Raw genomic sequence first — 16048 nt, forward strand, 5'->3', positions numbered from 1 at the left:
TTCGAACTATATATATCGTCCTATCCAAAGCCAAATTAAGCGAATCACAAAATCAATATATCCTTGCAAAATGGGCTCAATCGCAATCACCGATCCTTTGTTCGAGTCTGTCCATCTGGGCGCTCTCACTCTTAATCACCGCGTCGTTTTGGCACCCTTGACACGCATGAGAGCGGGCAAGGAGTCTGAGGGTGTTTATGTTCCCAATGAGCTTAACGTCGAATACTACTCGCAGCGAGCATCGGAGGGAGGGTTTATGTTGACCGAAGCTACTCCAATTAGCAGACATGTATGTGGAATTTTCATCCGTTTGACTAGTTTTGATTGGTTTGTGGAACTAACGATTGTCAGGCTGCTGGATACCCAGGTGTGCCTGGTATCTTTACTTCCTCGCAGACCGCTGGCTGGAAGAAAGTGACCGATGCAGTGCATGCTAAGGGTGGTTATATATACTGTCAATTGTGGCACGTTGGTCGCGCCACTGTTTCCTCCTTCATTGAAGGAAAGGAAGTTCTTGGGGCCAGTGAGATCCCAATTAGCGGAAACGCACTTGATGGGTCTGAGTACGCTGCTTCACCACCCCGTGCCATGACTATCGAGGAAATCCAAGATACAATAAAGGAATACGTTGGTGCAGCGAAGCGAGCTCGCGAGGCCGGATTCGATGGCATCGAGGTTCACGGTAAAAGCCCTTCCGGTCTTATTCATGTGCTATAACTAACAAAGCAGGTGCCAATGGATATCTCCTTGACCAATTCCTCCACGACAATGTTAATACCCGCACCGACGAATACGGTGGCAGCATCGAAAAGCGATCTCGCATCATCCTCGAAGTCCTCCAAGCCGTCAGTGCCGAAATTGGAGCCGACCGCGTCGGCATCCGGCTGTCGCCCTACAATTATTTCCAGGATACACGGGATTCCAATCCCAACGCCAACTGGCTCACGCTGTGTTCGCTGATTGCCGGGTTGCCAGAGGAATCGCGACCCGCATACGTGCATATGGTCGAGCCTCGCTTCGACGAGGTCCTGGATGAAGCGGCGAAGATTGACTCCCTGGCCTCGGATAAGCCGTCACTGGACGTGTTCCGGCCGACACTGAAGAAGTCAGGGATCTCTCTCCTGGCAGCTGGAAGCTTCAACGCTGAAAATGCGGGTTCTAAGGTTGCGACTGGTGGAGCAGATGCTGTCGTGTTTGGTCGTTATTTCATCTCAAACCCTGATCTGCCACGTCGGTTGAAGGATGGTTTGCCTTTAACTCCTTATGATCGCACGACATTCTATGGTGCTGATCCTGCGGAGAAGGGTTATACCGATTATCCTTTCTATACCAAATAGATATGGACATAGATAGTGCCCATTTGTTCAGATCAACATGTCGGATTGGATAAACTACATATTGACTATCAAATAGAACAACTATATCATGACAATCTCATCAAAACTTTCATAGCATCGTGAACAACGGCCCATCGTACTGTGGCTAGTTGTTTAGCCATAGCCGCTGCGAGAGGGCGGGGGCAGTATTTTCCAGATAACACCGCTAGCTCCGGTAAACTGGGACAATTGGTTAGCATTACGATCAATGAGGAAAGATCGGTGTTGACCCTGTTCTCATCAGAGGCGAGATTGGGCCCACGATGGAAAACCCAACAGGCCAACGTGCAGAGATACAAACACCAGGGGAAGTGGAAGGAATCAGCCTGGTCCCAGTCATGAAGACTCAAAACGGCGTCTTGGAGTAAAGATGCGGCTTGTCGCGCAGTCGTACAGGATGGTCCGGATTCCTCCTGAAGCCATCTCGTAATATTCCGCAGCGACCGTGCCTGGTCAGCCTCAGTTACTATACGACCCAGGATCTGGCACGCACCAGCAACGATCTGCAAATCAAGAACCTCGACATTCAACGCCAAGTACGCTGCATGATAAAGGGCATAACCAGAGATTTTGAGCCCTGTGAATTGCCGAGGACTAGCAGTTTGAGCGAGTTTAATGGCAAGACAATCGGCATCGAAGTCGACTTTCCACAGATCATAGGACCGACCCATGCGCGGTGTCCAAGCTCCGACACGCTCTGGGGTCTCTGACCGCAGGGTTGTTTGATCGCGACGTCTCAGATCCGCAGATACAGACATTAATCCGTGTAGCACGACTATTCGGGCAAAGACATTCAGATCTCGAGGTCTCGTAACAGCCGCCGGTGTGATGTATCCTTTCAGAACAGTAAGGAAGGGGCGATTCTCTTCGCAGAAGGCATGTTGCGACCACTCTCGGGCAGAAGATGCATCCCACACTGCAGGACCACACGGTAATGAAGATCTGATCTCGAAGGCAGACATACACAGCGACTGGGAGAATAGCACTGCGTGCTGCGTATCCCACATAAAGCAATGTATGGCCACCCTCTTACGCTGTTCTTCCTCCATAGCCTGTCGCCAGAGTTGATCCAAATCCCCGGACTGATTCAAATTCGACAAGTCGCGTATACCACAGCAGTTGCTACGCCTGATCATTTTAATAAGTACGCAGTGGAACAGCTGTGCGCGCTCGCGCTGCTTTGGTCCAGCCCGCATCTTACCAAAACAGTCTATCAAAAGCATGGTCTGCAGAACCCACAGGTCAGCTTGTGGCGAGAAATCCGGGTGGCAGAGTAGCTGGCTTCGCAGGACATCATGGACCTCCACGGCCAATTGATGGGCCTCACGCGAGCCGTATGTCGCACCCATAAAGAGGATCGATGCGAGGAAAACTGGTTGTGCATTGCTTGGATCAAATGTATGCTGGTGGATCAGTGGGTAGGTCGTGTTGAACCGATCGAAGAACATATCGCAGTATGACTGAAGCGCAGGGAGTGTCAGAAGTGGCGAGTCAAGGACCATGGGGTGTCCATCGATACTTGTCGGATGTGCGTGTGCCACTATTGCTAGAATCTCCTTTCGCACTTCTTTGGATATTATCGGTAGATTTGTTCGAGGGTTGGGATCTAGTGTCGCCGCACCAGACATCCAGTCCAGGTCTGGGAGACTGGGTACTGCGGGGGAGTTGGTTTCTCCAAATGCTTCGCTTCTGTCCATGATTGACGCTATGAGCAAGGCCGATGGACCATCATATTTTTCCATCGCCTCTGCAGGATTCGAATCGAATTGTCCCAAAATGGGCGCTGTGTCGAATCCAAGCGGGAGGTTGAATTGATGGAAAGCATCATCGAGCGAGGAAACATCGAACAGCCAATTGTAGTTAGAAGTTGCTGCAAATGGGAGGTTGAAGTCGGTTGCTGCTGCAATTAGTATACAGATTATGAGCGATCACTTGGAGTCATGCATACCAGTGTCCATTCCAAAATAATCCCCTATCCCGTCCAGCTCGACACCAAAAGACCCATCCGCTGCATCGAACTGTCCAGGCATCGGCTCAACATATTGCTCAAAGGGCCCAGCTGGCACTAAAGAAGCCAGGAAAGGATCTGTATCATCCATAGAAATTGAAGTTGGGTCAGTGCCTGAGCCGGGTGGTGACAGGGGGACACCATCGTGGAGGTACTCCTCTCGCAATTCTGGTTCCTGACTGGAACTATTCGCTGAAATAGGGGATCGAGTTGCAGCCGCAGTTCTCAACTGTCGCTGCGAAGGACGAACAATAATAGAACCATCCTCAGCTCTCCGCGTTCTTTTTCTCGTCTTCAACGTTCCCTGCCCAGGGCCTCCAGCTTCAAGATCTCGTTTCTCGTGTCGCTCCATATGTCGTGCTGAACACATATCAGCCCCATACTAACCATCGAACCGAGCTCTTCTTACCTAGCAAATCTGAGCGTTGAAAGTGAACAGAACAACGCTCGCAGGTATACCCATTTCGAGCCTGCTCGTGGTTGAGCGCATGGCGACGCAGGTGCTCTGCGCGCGTGAAGCTTTTAGTGCAACCTGGGTGCTGACAGGGGTGTTTTTCCTGATTTTTCATGGTTAAGGTGCTAATGTGCGTAACGAGGTTTGGCTGCCTACTTCAATGCTTTTTGCCAATAATTTCCTCGGAGTAAACCCCGATGTCTACTGATAAGAATGCGGGGACTACATCACGCTAATGGCTGATTGGTATGATTTTAATGAGATATGCAAAGGCCTTATCGAGAGTATTTAGCGCCAATGGATGTGTCGGCCACTTAGAGCCCTTGGATGTGACACTAGGGCTGGGACACCGCGGAGGTTGGGGGTGTTCTCCAAATATCCCAGGGGACATCGTAAGATGCTATAGTATGGAGCTCATGGCATCAACTATTAATCTAGATCAGACAACGGTAATTGATCACGCCTGCAGCCTCTGTTCTTGATGATGCAAGACTTCGTAATCCGATTTATCTGCTGGTTTTTTTTTCTTTCTTTTCTTTTCTTTTTTTTTTTACGGGGTTGGAAATAGAAAAGTAACAATTAGCTATAAAGGTACAGCCAGAAATGAGAATAACAATACAAGTTAAGGGTGTAAAGATGTCGGGCATCTCACTATAATATGTACAACATACGCACGCGTTAAAAGGTATAAACCACACAAAGAACTGCGATATATATAACCCAAGATAGACAAACTACGCCTGGATAAATGGATGACAAAATTATGTCAAAACATGGATTTCTCTCAGCTAGGGATAGTTTGCAATGTTATAGACGATACGAAGATGTTAAGGGAAGTATCTCCACTCTGCACTCTTTTCGCCCTCCTTGAAATGACTAGTATCAGTCTCATTCTCTCTCAGTCTTAGTCCCTGTTTGCTGTCTCGGTGATGATTCTCCATACGCATCCAGCATCCCAATCCGAGAACAAGCACGATGCAGACGGCATTGCAACAACAAGTTGCGATGAGAGTTGGTAGATATCTATTCAGTTAGTGATTGCTCTTCACAGGAGAGCGGAGTTTCTAACTTTGGTGCATATTGAGTTCGGAATGTCCCAGCGCTCAATACTCCAGCGAAATTGCCCAGTCCCACAAAAAAGCCCGTATTGGCAGCTCGCGAGTTCTCGTGTACGTTGTTATTGTTGTGCCATGCGTGAACGAGACACGATGGAATATATGACCCTGCTGCCATTAGGAAACAAGCAAAGTACGCTACCCCCTTGTTGCTCTGAACGTCAATCGCAATTAATATGATCATGCCGACCAATGATACTACCAAAGAAAAGACAATATGGAGCGTTCTTTCGCGGAAATAGTCGGATGACTTCGCCACGCATAGCAGGAATACTGCTCCGACGAGATTAGGTGCCACCGTCCAGAGATTAGTCTTAATGACAGAGTACCCCAATCGTTGAACAATCTGCTATTGTCAGTCAACCCTCGACAATATGGGGTTCGATGCTCACCAAAGGGAAGAAATTCATTGCAGTTGCATAGGCAACAGGGTATGTGAACGTAATCAGACACCACACTGGGAATTTCCAGTCGCTCCACGATTCAAAGGCAGACTTGAGATTAAATGGGGTATCCACCTCCGACGAAGTATCCCGAAGCAGACGTACCGTCGCTGCTGCCCTCTCTCTGTCACTCAAAAACCACGCTTTCTGTGCCCCATCTGGAAGCAGAAAGAATGCTACAGCTCCGGTGAGTAGTGTCATCGAACCCTCAATAATAAACAGCCACTGCCATCCTTTGACTGCCGGGTCATTTATCTGGAATGCCCCAAAGGAGATAAGCCCACTAAAGGCAGACGCCAGAACTGCAAATGACTGCATAATAGCCAGGCGGAATCCCATTTCTCCACGCGTATAAAACAACGTGAGGTAGAAGGTAGCTCCGGCAAAGAAACCAGCTTCGAAAACACCCAAGATGATGCGAATTGCAAGCAGAGAACCAAAATCTTTAGCGGCGCATTGACAGAGTGCTAGAACTCCCCACACAATAGACACTTTCATATATGTCAGCTAATCTCATGAGTATCGTGAAAGGGCTGAAGAATCTCACTAATAGACAGCATAATTCTTCCTGAAAATCTCTTTATCAAAAGATTCCATGGCAGATCGAACAACCCAAAGGGGATATAGAACAGGAGGATCAATAGAGAATAGTCATTTCCCTTCAGATTCAAGTCCTTTTCAAGGCCATCTGTCTTTGCATTTGCCAAATTGCTCTGGGATGATGGTAAGCACGATTCGAAAAAAATAATGCCTTTGTCTAAGCACTTACCCGATCCATGCAGTCAAAAAAGTACATCTGCGCGATAGAACAAGCCTCGAAGTTAACAAATATTTTATATATCCTGGTCTATCATGTTTGAGAACTCACCAAGCATAGCGTTGGAAGCACAATGAAATCAATCTTCCTAACATAGGACCTCTCGGCCTCGGGGTCTATATACGTAGTGCTTTGGCCGACGTTTACTTCAGCGTCGAGAATCTTTGCCATTGTGGCGGACTTTAATTCAGACATTATAATAGATTGTTGAACTGCTCATTTCCAAATAGATAGCGCGGAGGTCAATTGACCGGGTTCTTATACTGAGCAACATCTCCTCATATAGCATTCCAACCCCTTGATGTTCACGTTCACAGACGTAGTACAACAGTACAACAAGCCATGTCCAAATATGACCAATCCCATATCTCCATATGCCCCAGATAGGATATAAATTGTACTTTTGTTCTTTGTTATCCCCATATCTTCCCCGCACGCCCACGGGCCCTTATCGCAGCTTAATCAACCGTTGACCCCATTCTTGGTGCATCCAAGCCCCTACCCCCATTCTTCATGGCAAATGCTAGAGCTCCAGCTCGAGCTGGATTAGCCGGATTAGTTGGAGTTGAGGTGTCGGACTTCTCTGCGAGGGTCAAACGACTTGGGGTGACTCTTTTTGAATTCCGAGGAAATATATTGAAGGCAACGCGATCTATACAAGCAAACACAAGCACAGCTCATCAATTTGTTCACCAAAATGTCTCTGCCCGCAGGTCCGCCCATCTTGGATTTCTCTCCATTCTATGGAAAGGATAGCGATGCGAAAACCAAGTTGATCGAAGAGATTCGCAAATGTTGCCATTACAACGGCTTTTTCCAGATCACCGGCCACCGCGTCCCGCTGGACTTGCAGCGCCGCGTCATGGATTGCTCTAGGCGCTTCTTCGATCTCCCGCTGGAAGAGAAATTGAAAGTTGACAAGAGTAAGATCCTTACCTAATCCTCGCGAATTCTGCTAACCGGATAGACCTCAATACATTCAACAGAGGCTACGAACTCCTCCGATCGCAAATGTTAGAAGTGGGCACCGGCCCCGAGCTGAAAGAGGGCTTGTACATTGGCGAGGAAATACCCGAAGACCACCCTTACTATTTGGAGAAGAAGTTGAACAGTGGCCCCAACCAATGGCCACCTACAGTTCCCAACAAGGAGGAATTCCAGGAAACAACTATGGAATACTACCACGCTACATTCGATCTTGCAAAGGATGTTTTGGGAGTCCTGGCTCAAACATTGGGTGTTGAATCAACCTTCTTTGATTCTCTCACAGACGGAGCTGTCGCAACAATGCGATACCTACACTATCCGGCGCAGCCGCAGGATACCGATGAGAAATTGAACCGGGGAATTGGAGCACATACTGACTTTGGATGCATCACTCTCCTTCTGCAGGACGAGGTCGATGGGCTGCAAGTACTAGATGCTCCATCGGGACAATGGTTGGATGTGAGTTACAAACAAAATACGTTCTTAATCTTGACTCTGACAGAGATCGATAGGTCAAACCCGTTCCCGGAGCCTATGTGGTGAATTTGGGTAACCTCTTCATGCGCATGGCGAACGACAAATATAAATCTAACACCCATCGTGTGATCAACAAATCCGGCCGAGAGAGATACTCGATTCCGTTCTTCTTCAGTGGAAACCCGGATTACATCTGCGAGTGCTTGCCTAACTGTCGTGCAGAGGGTGAACCTGCCAAATACGGTCCTATTACTGTGCAGGATATGGTTACGGCGTCTTACAAGGAGAGCTACGGCCGCGCTGAGGCATTCAAGAAGGATTTGGATGCAAAGAAGGCTGACGTTATTCCGGCTGTCGCTGCGGTCGGTGCTTAGTGTTACTCATATTGAAATTCATTGAGATCCTTCTACGTATTTGATGCCCCGTGCTGAAGAAAATGGAAGTACAGAATGAATACAGAATAAGGTCAATTCAGTATTTGCATAGTCCACACCACGTAGCACGAAATAACTGAATAATGATGCCTTATTCGTTGGCTTAATCGGTCGAAGACTGCCAAGTGCAGTAACGCCACAAAGTACGTTCTAAGCTGTTATGATATCCGATCCAAGACATCCCCGAATCCCAAGAGTGGGATGGCACATTGTTTTCTCTCCACTCTTGGCAACCGGACTCATCCGTATCAATCTGAACTATACGGACTATCAGGCAAGATCATCGGATTAGCAAGCACATCGTAGCTCTAAAAAGAACCAAATATGACACTGATCTGCCTGCAACGAGAGCAAGGAACTCTTTAGCAAATTATCAATTGCAAGATGGACGAAATTCAACCCGACAAGAAGCCGAGTCAGCCAGTGGAGAGTAGCACTCCTGACTATGAAGTTGCTAAATTGACGACGATTGATGATTATGAGGTTGAAGATTTCTACGGATCCTCAACCACTAAGGCATACCGTTTGAAGTCCGAGTTGGTTGGAAAATGTATGGAAGAAATTGGCATGGGCTGGTATTGATACCTCTGAAAGCTTGGGCACTATTTTGAGGCATTGAGATATTGACACAACACTACCAGGTTTCAATGGAAACTCTTCGTGGTTACCGGCTTCGGATGGATAGTCGATAATGTATGTAATATCACTCCTTTTCTCCTGGCACCCCCGTTTCCTAACATCTATCTCGATAGTTTGCGTCTCAAGGCATTGGAAGTGTCCAACCCCCTATTAAGCAAGAGTTCTTCGGCATTGTGCAAGTCAGCTACAGTTCGGTTGCATATTATATAGGATTGATTCTGGGTGCTTCGTTCTGGGGTCTGTCGAGCGATCTCATCGGACGTAAACCTGCCTTCAATTATACGCTACTCATTGCTGGGATCTTCCTCTGCGCCGCTGCTGGATCGATGAATTTCATCGCATTCAGTGCACTTTGGGCTGTGATTGGAACTGCCGCTGGTGGAAATGTTCCTGTTGACTCCATGATATTCCTAGAATTTGTCCCAGGAAGGTGAAAGCCATCGGGTTGGCCATATCACTCTGGACGGTCGCTAATTCAAATACTCGCAGTCATCAATATCTTCTCACGGCTCTCTCGGCATGGTGGAATCTGAGCCAACTTATTGTGTCCTTGATTTCTTGGGTATTCTTGGCCCACTTCAGTTGTCCAACCGACGCCACCCCTGAAACCTGTTCTCGAAGTGAGAACATGGGATGGTAAGTGTCATAAGATCCACGATACATTTCCTCGCTAACGGCCAACCCGTAGGAGATACACACTCATCACTCTAGGTAGTTTAGCCCTCACATTTACCTTTGTTCGCATTTTCGTTTTCAAATTACCCGAAACCCCCCGATATCTCCTCTCCCAGGGAAGAGACCAGGATGCTGTCAACGCCATCAATCACGTTGCCAAGCAAAATGGCAAACCAGAACTCTTGACACTTCAGATGCTCCAAGCAATCGATGCCCGGTTTGGAAACATTCCCAGTGAAGAAGGAGAGTCGAAGCGAATGACAACGAAGGAAATCGTGAAAGAGAACATGCAAGCCTTCAAAGGGGAGCACTACCGTGCGCTATTCGCAACCAGAAAGCTCGGAAGACAAACACTGATCATCTGGGCCATCTGGTTGACAGTCGGTAAGTGGGACGGTAATAATTATTCTTGTAATATCCCTACTAACATTCGTATTTAGGAATTGCATATCCGCTTTTCTTCGCCTTCTTGCCTTCCTACCTGGCAACCAAATTCACGGAAACATCTTCTCTCTCCCTAACCTATCGGAACTACTGTATCACATCAGCTGTCGGAATAGTCGGACCGTTATCCGCCGCAGTATCGGTGAACACACGCATGGGCAGAAGATGGATGATGGGGATTTCAGCCGTTGTCACGGGCGTGTTCCTCTTCGCATATGTCGGAGTCAATACTCCATCGGCTGACTTGGCATTTTCTTGCATTACCAGCCTTTTGGCGAACTTCGGTGGGATATCATTCGGTCTGGTGTTTAATTTCATAGCTAACAAGTATTATAGAATATGCTATCATGTACGCCTTTACTCCGGAATCATTCCCAGCTCCTCATCGTGGCACAGGTTCTGGAACAGCGGCTGCCCTTCTTCGATTTGGGGGACTTGTTGCTAGTATTATCTCATCACAGACTGGATTCACTACTGCGCCAATCTATGCTAGTGCGGCATTGTGGATTGTTGTCGGCGTGATGTGTCTAGGATTGCCCTTCGAGACACATGGTCATGATGCGCTGTAATGGAGGCCGTGGAGATCCTTTGCGGTTTTGTGTGTATCATCATAGATTGGAATTTGGAGATGGTTATACTGCAATTTTATTTAGTCAGTTGAGGTTAGAATGTATCAATACATTGTCCCATTATCCCTGTAGTCATACCACACAATATTAAATCCTCCACGCTCATAGATCCCAAGCGCCCCGTAAAGTTAATCGCCCAATTAGAATATTCCAAAGCAAGAAAATAACCAAAATAAATCCATTAAATAATTAAACCATTTTTAGAAGTATTACAGGTATCCACACCACAGTATGCAGGCTGGTCAAAGATGGGGGTGCTCATAACTCAATTGCAAGATAAGAGCTCCGATCCTTACCTAGAGTATACCTAACACCATAGCTTTCTTCTATTAACTCACAATGCAATTATATTGGAACATATCAAAGCATAGATCTCAAAGGGCTCTTGTGAGGGTGGGGGCATACGATGTCAATGTCACGAGAGTGAAGGGCTAGGTAAGGTTATTCTATAGGAATTTCCATCACACCTATTTAGATAGAAAACCATCGATTGGGTTGACACAAACTAATCAATTGACCCACGATGTTGACTTTTTCTGAAGGTTAGTCTTTATTATCAGATCAGGGACATTGGGAGTAGGGACCATTGAACTAACCTTCCCAGTTTCTGAACACAACACTAAAGATAGTTGTTGGGTTATACTTTATGGAAAGGTGTACGATGTAAGAGCCTTCGGAGCTTTGTTCGACAAATTCAACTTAACTAACGTCCACGAGGTTACAGGCATCCTGGACAGTCATCCTGGCGGAACACAAGCAATCATCCGTTGGGGAGGACGGGATGCCACCGAGGAGTTCGACATGATCCATCCTTCTGAGACCTTGGAAGAAATTGAGGGCTCATATCTTGGCACGGTCGAGCCACAAGAACAGCCAATTGCCGATTCTACGCCCAAAGAGATCACCCAAGCGCCATTAAGCACGCTGCTGAACCTAGACGAGATGGAAGTTGCAGCCACAAAAGTCATCAGCAAAAAGGCATGGGGGTACTACTTTTCCGCTGCCGACGACAAGATATCAAAGTATTTCAACACGCAAGTTTATCGCTCAATTCTGTTCCGACCACGGGTATTTGTTGACTGCCGCACCTGCGAACTGGAAACCGAGCTCCTAGGCCACAAAGTCGGCTTACCGATCTTCGTCAGCCCAACTGCAATGGCGCGTCTAGGACACCCTGCAGGAGAAAACGGGATTGCCGAAGGTTGTCGCTCTTTCGGGTGTCTTCAAATCATCGCAAACAACTCTTCGCTGTCTCCGGAGGAGATCGTCGCGAACGCACCCTCAACACAGATATTCGGATGGCAGCTTTATGTTCAGCTGAACAGACAACTGAGCGAAAGTATGTTGGCCCGTGTTAATCGATTGGATCGCGTCAAATTCATTGTATTGACACTCGACGCACCGGTATCGGGTAAGCGGGAAGACGATGAACGGATCAATATCCAAGCCAACACAGCGGCAAGTGTCAGCAACCAGCTCTTTGCTGGGACGGATCCGTCGCTCACATGGGTAGATACTCTTCGGTGGTTATCGCAGCATACCACCAAGCCCATTGTACTGAAGGGGATTCAGACACACGAGGACGCCATTCTAGCGGCTCAGTATGCACCTTTGGTGAAGGGGGTTGTGTTATCGAACCATGGTGGGAGATCACTTGATACAGCGCCCCCTGCTGTGCATACTCTGCTTGAACTTCAAAAATACTGCCCGGATGTGTATGATAAGGTTGAAGTGTGGGTGGATGGCGGGATTCGTCGCGGTACAGATGCCGTCAAAGCACTTTGCCTTGGGGCCAAGGCTGTTGGAATAGGAAGACCGGCTCTTTGGGGTCTCGCTGCCGGTGGGGTGGAGGGGGTCGAGAGGACATTGCAAAGTTCGTTCTCCTCAAAAATATGAATTTGTTTGTCGCTAACCTGAGAATCTTATTAGTTCTCTCGGATGAGATGAAAACATGCATGCGCCTCCTTGGTGCGAAAACAGTGGGGGATCTTGGCCCTCAGCACGTATGTCCCTCTTGCTGTGGTGATTTTTGTTCGTGCCACTAACACTCAGTCAATAGGTCAACACGGCTATACTGCAGCAGCAAATATATGGAGGACCTTCGCATCTAGTAGATGAAACTTGGGGTTTCATGAAAGGAAAACTTTGAAGGATCGAACCCAGCGCCAATTTCGGAACAATGATTTGATGATAGATGTAAAATCTGAGATCATTTGGTGGGCTAGTCAAATATATCTCAAAATCATTGTTCATCGATGTTGAAATTATGCGGGAAAATACGTTGTGGCCTCAGGCGAGAGCTTGTGCTTGGGGCCACAGTACCAGACAGGACTATTAGGTAGAAATACGTCTCTCTCGTCTCTTCTTTTATTTACGATTGCCTCTTAAAGTAGTAATCATAGAAGCTTCCTCTCATTCCAGCTGTATCCATTGTATTCGGTGTGCTCTATTTCCATTTAGCAATGTCGGAGAGCATGAACCTCGCATTCGAAGAGCGATAACATTGTAAGCTAGAGAAAATGGCCTCAAATGTGGCTGTTGGAGTCAATCATGAGTGGGATCCAGATAAATAGCCATCCAGTAGACAAACGTCCATATCTCCAATTTTAGAACCCCAATCCAAAGTATCCAGGGATCACCCCACCTTTGTCTGTCGCGATGCATTGTTGGGGGTAGCTCTGGAGGGGACTATATATTTAAGTCAACAATACCACTGCCGCTTTACTCTAACCAATTCCATTATATTCTCTTCTTTTCTGGACTTAACATCAACCTCCCCATCACCAGCAATACCCAATTACCGTAATAATGGGCAAAAAGCGCGTTCTTGTTGGCTACGGGGTTGACATTGACGCAGTAGCTGGCTGGCTAGGCTCATACGGAGGCGAGGACAGCGTGAGCGACATCAGTCGAGGTAAGCTAATGTGCCTCCAAAATCATAGCTGTCACACTAACAAAATCCTCAAAAAGGTCTCTGGGCCGGACATGTCGGCACACCCCGCGTACTAAAACTATTCGAAAAATACAACATTAAAGCAACATGGTTCATCCCAGGCCACACCCTTGACACCTTCCCCGAAGAATGCGCAACGGTCCGTGACGCGGGACACGAGATTGGGTTACACGGCTACTCGCACGAGAATCCCTGCGACCTATCCACGGAGCAACAACGCGACATCCTCGACAAGACATATAAGATGTTGACGGATTTCTGCGGAAAGCCACCGCGCGGAATTGTCGCACCGTGGTGGGAGGCAAGTGCGGAGATGGTTGAGCTGTTGCTTGCTTATGGCATTGAATATGATCATTCCATGTCCCATGAGGATTGTCAGATGTACTGGCTTCGGACTGGGGATACGTGGACAAAGATTGACTACAAGCAGAAGGCGGAGACGTGGATGAAGCCCCTTGTTAAGGGTAATACTACCGGTCTAGTGGAGATTCCTGGTAGTTGGTATATTGATGATTTGCCGCCGATGATGTTTATCAAGAATTCGGCGAATAGCCATGGATGGGTTAATCCGCGGGATGTTGAGGATATCTGGAAGGTTATTATTTACTCCGTTTTGGATTACAGGGGTTTGGACTAACAGAATTCATTAATATAGGATCACTTCGACTACTTCTATCGAGAGTATGATGAATTTGTCTTCCCCATGACAATCCATCCCGATGTCTCTGGTCGACCTCATGTTTTGCTTATGCACGAGAGGTATGTTCCGAATTTACAGAGTTAAAGGCCGTTAAAGAATGTGAGACTAACAGAATATATGCAGACTCATTGAATATATTAATAGCCATGAGGGAGTGGAGTGGGTAACGTTCGAGCAAATGTGCGATGAGTTCAAAGGGAAGAACGAGCCACCTGCAGGTGCACTGATGCCAGCTGCTCCGGGAGCGATTGCGAAGGCACAGGCACAGGCAGAAGAGTGAACCTAGAATTGGATAAATGGCGCTTAATAGTTATGAGATTACCCAAATTATCCGCTCAGTCAAGAAAAACTTTTCGATTCCATTGGCATTAACAAAAAAATACTGAGCACAGTGCGTAGTTGATGTATTAATCGGTAGTAGCAAAGTTATCAAAGACTTCTACATATGATATCTTCTACAAAGTTCGATATCTCATGACCCTAAACACAGTGATCTAGCAGACGGTGCACTTTTTTCCCTGAAGCGCCTCAACCACCGCGTAATACGCCGGTTTAGCCTCGAGGGTATCATTGAAAATCGTTGCACCTCCCTGACCATCAAAGGTCTCAGGCACCCAAGAATATTTATCAGAAAAGTCCCAAACAACGATACCAAGACAACGACGTCCAGCCTGAAGGCAGCTTTGAACAGTGAGATAGTAGTCAGCAGCTTGTTGTTTCTGCACATCAGCAGCATAGTACGGCTCCTCCGCAACACGAATATCAAGTTCCGTCACAACAACATCCAAATCAGCCTTGATATAGGCCTTCTTAGTAGCGAGCTGATCGGCAAGGGAAGGCGTCTGGCCGACAATGAAGTGGGACTCAAGACCGATACCGTCAATACGGATTCCGCGCTTGCGCAGATTCTTAACAAGTCTTAGAACAGCATCGGCTTTGGTACCGGGGTTCTCAATGCCGTAGTCATTGTAGTAGAGCTGGACATCATTGGCACCGATTTGAGACAGAGCCTGTTGCGCATACTGGAAGGCGAGGTAGAAGTATTCCTCGCCAATGGTATCGTACCAGACACTCGATGAAAAAGTGCCATCGTCGTTGATGGCCTCATTGACGACATCCCATGAGGCGCAGCGCTTGCCAAAATGCTGGACCGTTTTGAAGATATGGTTTTTCATAACTGCAGTGAGCTCCTTGGCGGTCCAGGTCTTGGAGGTGACGAAATCTGACACCTGGCTCATCCAGACGAGATTGTGGCAGCGGACTTTGGAGTCGAAGCGCTCAGCTAGGTCCATGAAGTAATTGCCATCGGTGAAGTTGAACTTGTTTTGCTCTTGCTCTGTATACATGAACTGGTGGGACGACAATAATTAATTGTTAGTCGCGAATTACTTAAGGGTAGGATTTAGATATGGCATTCCACGTACCTTGAGCGCATTAGCCGGAGTAATTTCGCCGAACTGACTTCTCAGAATCTTCAGGTACGCATCATCGTTCGTCTCATCCGTCTTGGGGATATCGGCAGCTGTTCCGAACCATTGTTTACCCCGAGCTTGGGCAAGGGCATTGAGATTGTAATTGTTACTGTCTTGATGTTTGGGTGCAGCCTGGCTAAGACCAGCGAGTAAAGCTGTGATTGCAACGAAAGAGCGCATTGTGACCAATTTGTAACTCAGAATGTGAATGAGGCGGATACTGCAGCAGACGACGCGGAAAGAAAGCTCATTTTAAACCGGAGAAACTGTGGAAGACAGCCATATACCCCTCTTGACAAAAGAAAGCTAACCGGACTTTGCAAAGGCCCGGGAATGCAATCTCCAGGGTGAAGCTAAACATTTGCCGGTTCGTTGGCTATAGACAGCTTTCCGAGGTAGTGTGGGGGAATTAGGCTAAATCACGC

General features: G+C 47.4%; 8 protein-coding genes across 8 annotated transcripts; 5 read left to right on the forward strand and 3 right to left on the reverse strand.

The window, feature by feature from the left end:
- Positions 1-70: 70 nt before the first annotated feature.
- N7537_003428 (alkene reductase) lies at positions 71-1337 on the forward strand (the record flags this gene model as incomplete). Its single annotated transcript, XM_056894486.1, has 3 exons — positions 71-289; positions 352-682; positions 730-1337. 3 exons carry the CDS (start codon positions 71-73, stop codon positions 1335-1337), a joined length of 1158 nt encoding a protein of 385 aa, XP_056754234.1.
- Positions 1338-1423: 86 nt separating this feature from the next.
- N7537_003429 (uncharacterized protein) lies at positions 1424-3953 on the reverse strand (the record flags this gene model as incomplete). Its single annotated transcript, XM_056894487.1, has 3 exons — positions 1424-3276; positions 3325-3744; positions 3794-3953. 3 exons carry the CDS (start codon positions 3951-3953, stop codon positions 1424-1426), a joined length of 2433 nt encoding a protein of 810 aa, XP_056754235.1.
- A 712-nt stretch (positions 3954-4665) lies between these two features.
- Positions 4666-6384, reverse strand: N7537_003430 (Major facilitator superfamily domain general substrate transporter; the record flags this gene model as incomplete). The annotated part of the gene is made up of 6 exons (XM_056894488.1): positions 4666-4861; positions 4908-5299; positions 5346-5887; positions 5944-6109; positions 6166-6210; positions 6265-6384. The coding sequence occupies 6 exons, from the start codon at positions 6382-6384 to the stop codon at positions 4666-4668; spliced, it is 1461 nt and encodes a 486-aa protein (XP_056754236.1).
- Positions 6385-6910: 526 nt separating this feature from the next.
- encD (Fe(2+)/2-oxoglutarate-dependent oxygenase encD) lies at positions 6911-8051 on the forward strand (the record flags this gene model as incomplete). Its single annotated transcript, XM_056894489.1, has 3 exons — positions 6911-7136; positions 7181-7659; positions 7713-8051. The coding sequence occupies 3 exons, from the start codon at positions 6911-6913 to the stop codon at positions 8049-8051; spliced, it is 1044 nt and encodes a 347-aa protein (XP_056754237.1).
- Positions 8052-8495: 444 nt separating this feature from the next.
- Positions 8496-10438, forward strand: N7537_003432 (MFS transporter; the record flags this gene model as incomplete). Its single annotated transcript, XM_056894490.1, has 7 exons — positions 8496-8686; positions 8753-8804; positions 8864-9180; positions 9240-9386; positions 9439-9809; positions 9866-10153; positions 10206-10438. The coding sequence occupies 7 exons, from the start codon at positions 8496-8498 to the stop codon at positions 10436-10438; spliced, it is 1599 nt and encodes a 532-aa protein (XP_056754238.1).
- A 583-nt stretch (positions 10439-11021) lies between these two features.
- On the forward strand, positions 11022-12647 carry N7537_003433 (FMN-dependent alpha-hydroxy acid dehydrogenase; the record flags this gene model as incomplete). The annotated part of the gene is made up of 5 exons (XM_056894491.1): positions 11022-11040; positions 11103-11161; positions 11216-12371; positions 12428-12501; positions 12558-12647. 5 exons carry the CDS (start codon positions 11022-11024, stop codon positions 12645-12647), a joined length of 1398 nt encoding a protein of 465 aa, XP_056754239.1.
- Positions 12648-13306: 659 nt separating this feature from the next.
- On the forward strand, positions 13307-14431 carry N7537_003434 (polysaccharide deacetylase family protein; the record flags this gene model as incomplete). The annotated part of the gene is made up of 4 exons (XM_056894492.1): positions 13307-13412; positions 13469-14046; positions 14107-14210; positions 14275-14431. 4 exons carry the CDS (start codon positions 13307-13309, stop codon positions 14429-14431), a joined length of 945 nt encoding a protein of 314 aa, XP_056754240.1.
- Positions 14432-14645: 214 nt separating this feature from the next.
- On the reverse strand, positions 14646-15803 carry N7537_003435 (Glycoside hydrolase superfamily; the record flags this gene model as incomplete). The annotated part of the gene is made up of 2 exons (XM_056894493.1): positions 14646-15500; positions 15576-15803. 2 exons carry the CDS (start codon positions 15801-15803, stop codon positions 14646-14648), a joined length of 1083 nt encoding a protein of 360 aa, XP_056754241.1.
- Positions 15804-16048: the final 245 nt, after the last annotated feature.

Source organism: Penicillium hordei (assembly GCF_028827395.1).
Source record: "Penicillium hordei strain IBT 12815 chromosome Unknown utg000002l_segment0_segment0, whole genome shotgun sequence".
NCBI classification, from domain to species: Eukaryota; Fungi; Ascomycota; class Eurotiomycetes; order Eurotiales; family Aspergillaceae; genus Penicillium; species Penicillium hordei.